Source organism: Mastigoproctus giganteus, chromosome 13, assembly GCF_048544385.1.
Source record: "Mastigoproctus giganteus isolate SK-2022 chromosome 13, ASM4854438v1, whole genome shotgun sequence".
In the NCBI taxonomy this organism is placed as follows: Eukaryota; Metazoa; Arthropoda; class Arachnida; order Uropygi; family Thelyphonidae; genus Mastigoproctus; species Mastigoproctus giganteus.
Window position 1 is genome coordinate 151338095 of NC_143587.1, and position 13137 is coordinate 151351231.

At 33.8% G+C, this 13137-nt stretch overlaps 1 protein-coding gene across 5 annotated transcripts in view; it reads left to right on the forward strand.

Annotated features, from left to right (window-relative positions):
- The window catches only part of Pfrx (6-phosphofructo-2-kinase/fructose-2,6-biphosphatase), a 345736-nt gene that overhangs the window by 40454 nt on the left and 292145 nt on the right, over positions 1-13137 (forward strand). For all 5 annotated transcript variants that reach the window (XM_090387942.1, XM_090387944.1, XM_090387940.1 and 2 more), the window contains exon 2: positions 4136-4261. In XM_090387942.1, the coding sequence (XP_090244068.1) occupies positions 4136-4261 (126 nt within the window). The remainder of the gene's footprint in view (positions 1-4135; positions 4262-13137) is intronic.

Genomic DNA, 13137 nt, shown 5'->3' on the forward strand with positions numbered 1-13137 from the left:
TATCTGTAATTAAAATAATAGCAAAAGCTTTGTTCCACAATTATAAACTCCTGCAAGTAAATAAATAAAAGTGATTTAGCAACATAATTAAACGCTTGAGGTTACGTAAAGATTGTTACATTATGTAGGTTACATAAAGAAACAACTACTTGACAGTCACCACACGTCAATTAACCATGTCTAAAATAGTTCTGCTGCTGACAACCAAAAAGAAGTACAAGATGTCATAATGAGTGTACAAAAAGTTGTTTATAGTCCCATGTTGCTGTTCAAATGCTTCTAAATGTCCTCTGTTAGATATCATTAATCTACTAATGAACGTTTTGAACAGAAACTTAAATTCAAATTAAATTTAATTTGAATTGCCAGAACATGATTCTGGGGTTTCATTGAATTCTTCCTAGGGTAGTTTCTTATTGGTGTTAACTGTAGGGGTGATTAAGAAATGTGTCAGAGTGGCATCTCACTTTTGGCTGTATTGGATATTATAGGTATCTCCACTTAAGAATTTAAAACCTGAGAAGCATGCTTAATAGTGAGCAGGATTGGTGGGAATTGGGTTTTTATGCTGATTACTTAGTTATGAAGTCCTCATAGTTTGATTAATATTGTAGAAATAAAACATCTGGAAAAAAAAAAAACTGTAATTGTACCAAAATATAAAATGCAGGGGTTCTGCTAAAGGTAAAAATGAACATTTTTATTTTCCTGTGTAAGCAGTCAATTTTTCAGAAGTCATCTTACGATCAGTGTTTTATGATCAGAAGTCATCTTACGATCAGCCAGAAACAAGGGTGAACCCTTGTTTCTGGCTGTATTACTGATTCGTGAGCTCTGCATTAGTTGCATTTATAACATAGGTATGAATCTGAGCATTGACACTAAGAAAAGATTCCAGCATTCAGAGGTAATATCTTTTAAAGCTGAGAATTGTGCTGGATCACAGAAAGTCAGTGACTTCCATTAACCCTGTGGTAGGCACTCCAAGTAGGCATGCTTTGGCATTGCATGCAACACTCAATAGTTTTTCGGAGAGAGAGAGTAAGTTATAGTAACTTTATTCTTTATTCTGATATTCCATTTATAACAAGAACAAATATCTTCAGTAGAAGCAGTCTCAAATGTGAAGTAGTGGGAAAAAATTTTTTTTCCCACTACCTCATTTCCAACACACAACTGCATGGAGTGAGAAAAATGAAAGCCAAAAAAAAAAAAAAAAAACCCTGCAGGAAACATACACACGAGCAAGTGCTTGGCATATTTTCTATGCATTCATAATGGGCTTTTTACTACATTTCTCCAATTAAAATAAAAAAAAAAGTGTGGATTGAATATGAAGACTATACTGGTGACAAAAAAAAAAAAAAAAAAAAAAATTACCGAGAGAGAGAGAGAGAGAGAGAGAGACTGGAATTCATAGCTAAAAGAAACACGTTTGTGCTGAGCATTAAATCATAACGAAACTCACATTTTATTGAAAGTTTATTTTATGTATGTCAACTAACCTCAAGCTATAAACAATAATGAAGTGTTGCTACTAATAATAGCCCATAGTTCTGTCAGTAACTGCTCAATTCTGGTAGTATGCTGACAGAATTGAGCAGTTAATTTCATGTGCCTTTACTTTTGCAATGCTTGTACGTTGTTTGCTTAACAATGACTTCCTACTTATATTCATTATGAAACATCACTTGTAGTGCTGTATTGTAATGAATATGGGATGTATTGTATGTACCTTTTTATCATTTATGTGACTGAAATGAAGAGAACATGTTAAATTTAGTTAATTGGTGTGCCATTGAATCCAATTTTAATAAATTTGTGATCAGTTCAATTAATCTGAAAGTGGTGGTACCCATTTTTTTTTTTTTTTTTTTTTTTTTTAAATTTTTTGGAAAATGTTTTGGATTTTTTAAAGTTCTGCTTGAATAGGCCAGAATTTCATGTTTCATTAATTGTATTTCAGTACTTGTATGTAAATTTTTAATTTAAAAAAATTAAATTTTTAAAACATGTTTTTCACCTTTAATTTTTAAAAAACTCCTCCCAAAAAATATTGATTCTTCTGAAAATTTCAAAAAAAAAAAAAAAAAAACATTTTAGAATAAAATAAAAGCATCAGTCTCTTATACTGTTCCATTTTAAAAGTTTAAAAGTATGTGAAATTTCAACCGTGTGCATTTGCACGTTTTTGCTTATTATCTATAAAAATATTAAAGTATTAAAAAAAAAATTAAGTACATTCAATACTATTCACTTCCATTTTCAGGCTTATTTCAAAATTTGTTGCAAATTTGGCATCCTTCATAGTACCCAAAATTTGAAATACTTGTTTCTTCCTGTAGGGTAGTAGCCATTTTGAGAGAATTCTGGATTTCATGTTATCATCTTTGTGCTGTGAAAACCATAAATCTTTTCTAACAACTAGGGTAATACAGTAGATGTTCATTGACCTAGTGGGAAAGGAAAAGTAACCTGACACTTCAAAAATACCTTCAGTGCTTATTTGATATCATTCCATTTTATGAATAATTCAAATATCCAAAATGACATTTCTACATTTAATGCACCTGTGAAACAACTCACTACCACCACTGCTGGGTTAATAAAGTTGTCCTCATGCTTTCTGTTTTTAGTAAATAAAAATCCATATATATACAGAAAATATATTAATTGATAGCTGATCTGAAGAGAGAAACAGCATCTAATTATAAACAAATTGTTGAAATTCCTGTAGTGAACTAAATGTAATGAACTTGCAGCCTTTTGATTTTGCTGCTTTACAACTTCATACTTTTTGTGGAAGTCATACAAGATACTGTCGAATAGTGTCAAAAAAAAAAAAAAAAAAAAAAAAAGCCGACCGGGCTAGCCGGGTGGGTAAAGTGCCTGCCCGGAACCCAAAGGTCGCAGGTTCGAATCCCGCCTCGGGCTTGGATCAGAGTACTGCAAAAACCTTGGGAGGTGCACTATGGCCACAGAAGCCGATGCGCCAAAAACTAACTAAAAAAAAGAATAAAAAAAACTTAAGCGTGTGGTCATTATGAGAATTTTTGTTAAAATCAGTTTAGTTGTTTCAGAGCATTAACCATAAAATGTGCTTGGGCTTCATGTACAGAAAGGCTGAGGTTGGGGGGAAACCTTCAGAGTTGAAATGATGCGTTTTTATATATACAAGTATTGGAAAGTACGTGGTGATTATTGATAAAGATGTTGTTTTGCTGAAAACGATGATGTTATGATGAAAGGATGATGTTCATATACGTTATTTACATGAAATTGTTTTGCTATCCCTTGGACTGGGGTCCAGTCCAAGGGATGACTTGCAAAATATATTGCCCTACAGACTCATGAAAGAGTCATGAACTCTTTCATGACTTGCAAAATATATTGTCCTACAGTAATATCGACATCACACCATAACACACAATAGGCGCGACTGCGCAGTAAAAACCGATCAGTCAATAAAACAAACAGAAAGCAGGAATAACCCCCTTTCTGACAGACCACCACAGGACAAGTAGCAGTAAGTAAAAACCTTTCTCGTTTATTCAGATACTTACCCGTTGGGCTTTGTATCACCTATACCAGTTTGCTGCTTCCGACTCTGATTGAAAAATTAATTTAAAATTAAATTGAATAAAAAATTAAATTAAAGTAAATCAAGTGTAAAATCAATAATTGGCAAAACTGATAAAGGGATAACAGAAACGGGTAGGTATTGAGACATTCCTTTAGTGTGGCTATCGATCCGCTCAAAGCCCCCGATGAAGTAGTGGATAGATGACCAGGTGAAAGAATGTTATTTTATGTTTTACCCAAAAAAACTTTTTACTGAAATTTGCATTGCTTAATACCATTAGTATATATATTTTTAACTTCATTTATTATTATCATTACATTTACAGGCCCCTAGGCTAAAGTTAGCCCACAAATGCTAACTTGTTAACCTGTTCCATATACACTTAAATACCTATAGATAACATTAATAAATAAACACCAGAAAATAGATTAAATCGACCAATATTGAAGCATTAAATCAATTGACCAGTGTGTGTGTGTGTGTGTATATATATATATATATATATATATATATATATATATATATATATTTTTTTTTTTTTTTTTAAATTAGGAGATCGCACCAATTATGTTAATCTCCCTCATGTCATTGCAATGGTCGGCTTACCTGCTCGTGGAAAGACTTACATTGCCAAGAAGCTTACACATTATTTGAATTGGATTGGCATCAAAACAAGAGGTAAATATAATGAAACTTTATAATAAAGTGCAATTAATATAATTTACAAACTTCTATTAGAAAGTAGATTTAGAAATATTATAATATGGTTAATAAAAATGAAATACAGTAAACAAAATGAAATTTAGGTATGACTCAGATTTCAGAGATCGTCGGAAAAGTGGTGGCAGCTATGTTTAATGCAGCAAAATCATGGTATTACTTTGGGAACAGATCCCAAAGTAACTTAGTTGCTTGGTGGGGGTGAATTAAGAAAGGAATTTGGGAGTTATAATTTGGTCAGATATGAAGTTCTTTGACATTGTAGACAGGCCACAAGGAAGACCTGATGAGTCGTGTCGATTTATGGAACATTTTTGCTTGTAGAGATAGTTGTTGTTGTTGTTTCGGTTTTTAGGAGCATTAGCAGCTTAGGCCATATTGCTCCGGGATATGCGGTGGCCATTTCCTGACCTTTCCGCATCATCCGTATTTGGTGGTGACGGGCTCGAACCCCGGTCTAATCAAGAAGCGTGTGCTACGCACTGCTGCTCCTTCCCACCTGGCTACGGTGGCGCCGTAGAGATAGTGAGTTCATTATAACACTGTATTGAACACAATTGAAGACCGTACTTAGAATACTGTATTCAGGTATTGAGACCACACCTAAAAAAAAATTAGCTTCTTGAAAGGACCCAACGTGAGGCAGTGTATCTGGTGAAAAGGGTGCCTGTACAAGGAAAGGCAGTGCCTCCGTAGCGAGGTGGGAAGGAGCAGCAGTGCATAGCACATGCTTCTTGATTAGACCGGGGTTCGAGCCCGTCACCACCAGATGCAGAAAGGTCAGGGAATGACCACCGCATATCCCGGAGCAATATGGCCTTAGTTGCTAATGCTCGTGAAAAAAACCAAATAACAAACAAGGAAAGGCAATGAATATGTGGGTTATAGGGCTTAGTAAGTAACTAGTAAATAATTCCATCAAATTCAAATATGTGGGATGAGGTTTAGAGTGGATTGCAGGAAGTTCTTTTCCACTCATTTTAGTCAGCAAGTTGAAGGTTTTTTTTTTTTTTTTTTGTGCAGCAAAAGCCTTAAGTTCCTTGTACCATATGGCTAATATTGATACTACGTACAATCCTTGATTTAATATGTCTCTTTGCTCTGTTTTTCTCACATCACCTAAGATTTCTTGCTGAGGAATAAATTTTTACATAATTTATTTACAAGTATTGTCTATTTAATTCATTTTCTGGATCATTTTTACACTAAATGAGCCTTGATTTCACAGACTTAAAAAAACAAGTGTCAATTGAATGAGGCTTTTCGCTCATAGAACCAGTAATGTAATTTCCTCATGCTGATGGTATTTACCATAATTTAAAACATTATAATTAACAGTAAAGCAAATTTAATTCAACTAATGAAGAGGTTGGCTTTGTTTTCATTTATTAATATTTTATAAGGTAAGCAGCTAGAAAAACTGAAATATTCTAGGATGATTATTTGTTCTCTTTTATGGACATAGTTTTTTTGAATATGGTTGCTATTGTCATAACAATAACAGAAACTGTGAGCAAAACCAAATTTATATGCCTGCTCCCTTTACAAGGTTCACATTGTAGAGTTCAAAGGAGACAGGATTTTCTCATCATACATCTGCCGAATTTTTCTCTTTTATAAAAAAAATTGGACTATATCAATAAATTCTAAAAGATCTTGGTAATAAAAAATGAAAGGGGTTAACATCTGAACTCTGTGTTCAGCTTTTTCCTGGGGCTATAGTGTGCCTATTCCTGTTCAATGGAATAGGCACACTATAGCCCTAGCAGCTTATGCACCCTTAAACCTGTACAGTTTAAGGGTGCATAAATTTTTAAATTCTGTACAGTGGGATCAACTGACGATGTTACCAATAGTAAATTCTAAGTGGGAAGCATTCAAGGAATTAATCGTGGATGCTACTAAAAGTTTCATACTTATTAAGAAATATTGTTGAAGGTTTAGGCCTAAATGGTTATCAAATGAACTAATGAGACTCGTGACAGAGAAGAAAAATGCATGGGATGCATATAAATTATCAAGCGACTCAGAAGCCTATGGCAGATATAAGCTAGTCTGTAATCAGGTCACAAAGGAGGTTAGGCAGGCGAAGGCAGGTTATGAGAAATCTTTGGCAAAAGATGCTAAGAAAAACAGCAAGGATTTCTTTACTTATATAAACTCTAAAAGTAAGGGGATGAATCTGATTGGCCCACTGGATATCGATGGTTTGGCTGTTGATAATCCTGCTCAGATAGCAAACAAACTGAATGAGTATTTTGCATCTACATTCACACATGAGCAGTTATTAAAGTTTGAAAATGGCAGAAGATTATCAAATTGTAGCAGGGTGCTTAATGATTTTGTAATAACTGGGATCAAAGTGGAGGAGAAATTGTTGAAGTTAAACATAAGAAAGGCTCCTGGGGTGGATGGGATCTATCCAGTTATATTAAAGGAGGCGGCAAAGCAACTAAACAAATCCTTAGCCATAATTATGAGAGCATCTTTGGATGGTCTCCACGGACTGGAGATGTGCAAATGCATCCCAAATTCACAAAGGGGGAATCGAAGGGTGACACGAGTAATTACAGACCAGTTATACTGTAGATTTTAGTGTTTTGCACCAACCTTACGTAAAAATAAAAACACAAAGGAAACTGGACTTTTAATAACTGTGTTTATAATAAATTATAATAACCTGTATTTACAATAACTTTAACTTTACGATAAACTATACATATAAAATATTAAAATCTGCTACATTAAGAACAATAAAATGCATTAAAATATACTAAGTTAAAAGCGATAAAAAACCATAGTTTAAAGGCTCCAGCCTTCTTCTTCACCGCTGAAGAAGAAGGCTGGAGCCTTTGAAAGCTATGGTTTTTTATCGCTTTTAACTTAGTATATTTTAATGCATTTTATTGTTCTTAATGTAGCAGATTTTAATATTTTATATGTATAGTTTATCGTAAAGTTAAATTTATTGTAAATACAGGTTATTATAATTTATTATAAACACAGTTATTAAAAGTCCAGTTTCCTTTGTGTTTTTATTTTTACGTAAGGTTGGTGCAAAACACTAAAATCTACAGTATGAATATACCCAACCTCAGAGGCCTGTTTGAAGAAAAGTACAGACCAGTTAGTTGAACTTCTGTTCTGGTCACTGGTTAAAGATGCATTGCAGGATCATCTAGACAAGACTGCAGCAATAATTCAGACACAGCATGGGTTTGTTATGGGAAAGTCTTGTCTGACATTTTTTGATAGGATATTATGATGTGATTACAAAAGAACTGGATGCAAAAAATAATTTTGATATCATATATTTGGATTTCAGGAAAGCTTTTGACACTGTTGCGCATGGAAGACTATTAGTAAAATAATAAGAGGAGTTTACCTCAATATAGTGCGTAGAACACTTCCATATGATACCCTCCAGAAATTAAAACGAAAAAATCGACAACTTACCGGTACATTAGAGTAAAATATAAATAATTAAATAATCAATTTAACACAATTCAAATCAATTTAAAACAATTAAAAATCAAATTAACGCAATTAAAAGAATCTAACGAAAATATTCCAAACGATTTTCCTTCCTGGAGCTGACAACTTTTCGACCGTATGTCGTGGTCACAGGAATGAATTTTCATTCCTGTGATCACAACATACGGTCGAAAAGTTGTCAGCTCCAGGAAGGAAAATCGTTTGGAATATTTTCGTTAGATTCTTTTAATTGCGTTAATTTGATTTTTAATTGTTTTAAATTGATTTGAATTGATTATTTAATTTATATTTTACTCTAATGTACCGGTAAGTTGTCGGTTTTTTTCGTTTTAATTTCTGGAGGGTATCATACGGAAGTGTTCTACGCACTATATTGAGGTAAACTCCTCTTATTATTTTACTAATATTATTATCAACGTAGAACATATTGAGCAGTACAGCTCTGATTCATACTATCTAATGGAAGACTATTGTACAAATTGGAGCAGAATGGTGTTAAGGGTAAGTTGCTACAATGGATAAAAGGATTTTTGAGTGGGAGAAGACAGAGGGTGGTAATTAATAGGCGCTGCTCTTCGTGGACTAATGTTATTAGTGGAGTCCCACAGGGTTCGATTTTGGGTCCACTGCTGTTTTGTATATTTATCAGTGATATTGATGAAGGTATATCAGACTTAGTGTCGAAGTTTGCAGATGATACAAAGGTTGGCAGGGTTGTTAATGACAGTAATGGCAGTGTGCTACTGCAACAGGATCTAGATAACTTGGGCAGATGGGCTAAGAAGTGGCAACTGAAGTTTAACCTTGAAAAATGCAAAGTACTGCATATGGGTAAAAGTAACCCCAGAGAAATGTACCAACTGTGTGGTACTACACTTAAGGTGGTAGAAAATGAAAAAGACCTGGGAGTAATTCTGCACTCAGATGTGAAGTTTTCTGAGCAATGCAGACAGGCTGCCAGGACAGGTAATGGGGTTTTGTCAATGATATATAGGAAATTGGTAGCAGGGAGGAGGTGATTGTCCCTCTGTATAAGGCAATGGTCAGGCCGCGCCTTGAGTACTGCATACAGGTCTGGAGACCTCATTTTAGGAAGGATGTAGATTTGCTTGGGTGTGTACAGAGAAGGACAACAAGATTGGTGAGGGGAATGAAGGGATCTCTTACCAAGAGAGGCTAAGTTCTGCAAATTGCAGTGGCTGGAGACTACTGCTCAAACCATTTAAGGCCTTATACACCTCAGTCAGATCACCTGCGCGGTGATCTGATTGAGGTGTATAAGGCCTTAAATGGGTTGAACACTCTGAATTCTGATGGGATCCTTCCACTTGTTCAGATTACAAACCTAAGGGGGCATAAATTCAAATTAAGAAAAGACAGATGTAGAATAGATGTGCGGAAATTTGCATTTAGCCAATGTTGATTAATTGCTGGTGATTAATAAGCGGTGGTTAATTGCTGGAACAAACTTCCATCTGTCGTTGTGGAAGTTGATAGATTAAATAAATTTGAGGAGGAACTGGACAGGCATTTGGAGGGAATGGTGTGATTTTTTTTTTTTTTTTGGCTGATGCTGCATAAGCTCATACACTTGCTTTCTTGCATCACATGCCACTACTACTACCTCGATAACACACACACACACACACACACACACCCCTACCTGCGATTAGCTTGCTAAGCATGTCAATATCAATAGTTGTCCAAATCTTCAGCGAGGGTGCTTGAATTCTTCTGAGACTGTGAATAGCATGTTGGAGTTTGTGCTGTCATAATATGAAATAACAAAATACTGTATTACAACATTTATTGTGTTTAATGGTACAAATATACAACACTTAGCAGACAGGACCCACCCCCATATAAGCTATTAAATAGAGGTTTCACTATAATTATATTTTAGTGGGTAGTATAAAACAAAACATACAGTTATCAGTATTAACAATATCATGCAAGGAAACCTAGGCTTTTGTTGCACCAGCCAAAAATTTTAAAATAAAAATCAACTAAACTACCTGTGTTTTTACCTTTGAAACACTACCTTGAATTTCCCCAAGTTTTATCAGCCACCCTCAGCTACCCATGGAGGTAACTTGTTCCAGTGATTGATAACTTTTGAAAGTCCTCTTTCACTGTAATTTGAATTTATGTCCCTATATTGGAATCATTTTAACAGTGAAAATTTTGCCTTCATTCATTTTACTTTCTCTTCTCAGAGTTTTATAGACCTTAGTTACCAAGCTCCAGGTCACTTGGAAATCCGAAAGAAATACAATATAATGGAAATCTGGAATGAGTAGATTTTCCAGCAATACCAGTGAACTATTAATAATATAATGATGTTTGGAGAGGCATGATTCTGCCTCAATAGCATTTGGTTATCTCAAAAAGTGATACAGGAGGTGTGTACCCAAGGGCAGACTGTGTTGTGCTCAAAAACTATTTCAAAATTGTATGAGCAAAGGGAACAAATATTCAGGAATTATCTACTCTCAACACCACACTGTGCTGGTAAAAAAAAAAACATTTTTGGAAACACTTAAAGTATATAACTTGCTTAGATGACCTTGCAGTGCATACACGCACGGTTGCAGTTGCTGGATTTATGAACTAAAATGCTAAAAGATAAATCATTGAATGCAATTTGTGTGTTGGTTAGTATAGCACATGTAGTTTGCATACTTTTAAATCATTCTGTAGTAGAGGCAAAACTGATTTGACTAAAGATTCATCTTTGATTGAATCTTTCATTGGATTATTGTTAACATCAGCATGCTTGAGGCTGGCACTAATTATTTTCTTCTCCCACCTAATTGGAAAAAAAACCTTATTTTGATTTATCTGCAGGAAACTTTTTTTTTTTTTTTTTTTGACGAATAATGGCCTTTAGCTGCCGTTGCGCCATAAAACCTCCAACAACAAATGTTCATTTGTACTCTGAACAGCCAAGGCCAGAAGAGTTCATAGCTTCATTGTAACTGTTTTACTTCATTGTAACTGTTTTACTTCATTGTAACTGTTTTATTACAGCCAACATAACAGCACAGCAAATAATAAGGGGCTGCACTTGTGGCAGTGTTACAAGCTTGATCTTGCAATGTATGAATTTGCATCCACCCACATTATCCTAGGACACATCTGGGTTTAGAAGTTATTGGAACTACAACCCATGTTGTTTTAGATGCTGATTCCTTTTGTTTCCTGAAGAAATATTTTTCATATATTTAATTGTATTCATTCATTTATCTTTGGACATTATAGCTCAAATACTGCAACTCGTACATACCACAAAGGAGACAAGGATGTCACACAAGCCATTTCTATTTTAGTAAGTGGGGAAAAAAAAAAGCATTTCTTCATTTCAACATAGTGTAGTATTATTATATGAGCATACAGATTAAAATGTGTTGATATGTTTTTATCGAGAGTTATTAAAAAAGAAAAACCGTAATTTAAGAAGTATCAAAAAAGACAAAGAAAATGTAGAAAGAGACATTTTGCTAATAAAAAGGAATTTGAGCATGAAATAAAAACAAGCACATTTTCAGTAGAAAAGAGGCTGCAGTATTGATGCAATGAAAGGAATAATTGAAGAATTGGAAAGAATAATTTGCCATTGAATTATTACTGGAAAGAAATGTGTTCTTCCTGTCAGCACCAGTGGAAGAACCAGTGGCTTTCTTCTGGGTTAACTAATTCCAACAAAATCAGACATACACTTATGGAACTTAATTTTGTGCATTATATTATGGGACAATGTCAACATAATTAATTTTGAGGTGTTGGAGAATACATAACCATAACTAATATTGCTATTGTCAACATTTGAATGATTTGCAACACTTTATTGAAAAACATTAATTTGTACGTTAAGGCATATACATTATATGCTTTTCAGCAAAACAGTATCATTCAGTGGGATGGAGTATTTCAGTATTGTGAGTTGTGAATTTAAATGTGCACATATAAATAAAATGTGCTCCTACAGGTGAAATAAATGCTATTAAGAAGAAAAGAGAATTGTCGAGGAGTTTCTGTTATATGGAATTCTGATATTAAAGGATTTTTTTTTAAAACCACTGTCTATCCGAATTTTTCTCAAATAAAAATTCTGCATAATTTTAATCTGTTATATTTTTTGAGATATCTTTGTAAAGATATGAAAAATATATAGTTGTTGGTTTACCATTTAATATAACTAATAATAGTCCCATGTCTTTCTATCATCTGTTTCCTCCGTAAGCAAAATATTTTGTAACCCAGCAGCAGCAGGCATGGCCTAAATAGTAATGGAAAAATAGCACTTGATGGGTCCTGAATTTTGGTTTTTTAAAATTCTGCTTATGCTACCAATGATTGACCTTTTGTGAATTGATTACATTAATTATTTTATATAAATGTTTGTTTTTCTTTTATTAAAAATCTTCTGTTTTTTAACAAACATTTTCAACAAAACCAAAACTTTTTGTGGTCAAAATAGGAAAAAAATCTCAAGCATAAAATAAGTATGAAAATAGTTAATTCCATTTCCCAGTTTATAAAATCAATGAAATGAATATAATTTAATTGAATAATTGCACAAATAAGGATACATCAAATCTTGCACTCTTATTTGTATTTATATATTATGTGTATAAACAGAAATATGCAGAAACATTTATTAATTCTGCTTAAAATAAAAAAAGTAAAAATATAAAGTTTCCATATAAGGCACTTCCATTTTTGTGTTGATAAAATTGCTAAACATGCAAAATTTCAAAAATATGCATGTCCATATTTCTTATTATGTATTCATCATCATCATCAGACATTTTCAATCCACTGCAGGATGAAGGCCTCTCCAGCAACTTTCCAGTTCCTTCTGTTTTGAGCACTGGCCATCCATTTACTACTCAAAAACTCTTTCATCTATCCATCTCCGCCTTTGTCTTCCAGGTTTTCTTCTAACTCCTCTTGGGTACCATTCTGTTATTTTCTTAGTCCATCTGTCATCATGTCTTCAAGCTATGTGTCCTGCCCAAGACCATTTTAGTTCTTTAGTTTTGATAAGAATGTCCTTTACTTGAGTTTGCTGCCTAATCCATGTGTTTCTCTTCTTATCTAACAGTCTGATTCCCAATATAATTCGTTCCATTCTTCGCTGTGTAGTTCTTAGCTTCTCTTCCATTCTTTTGGTGAGTGCCCAAGTTTCACTTCCATAAGTCATGGTGGGGAGTATACATTGATTCATTATTTTACGTTTCAGACAAACTGGGATATTGCTCTTCAGTATGTGACTATATATTTCCTGAATGCTATCCATCCAAAATTTATTCTTCTCTTGACTTCCAGCCATTTAT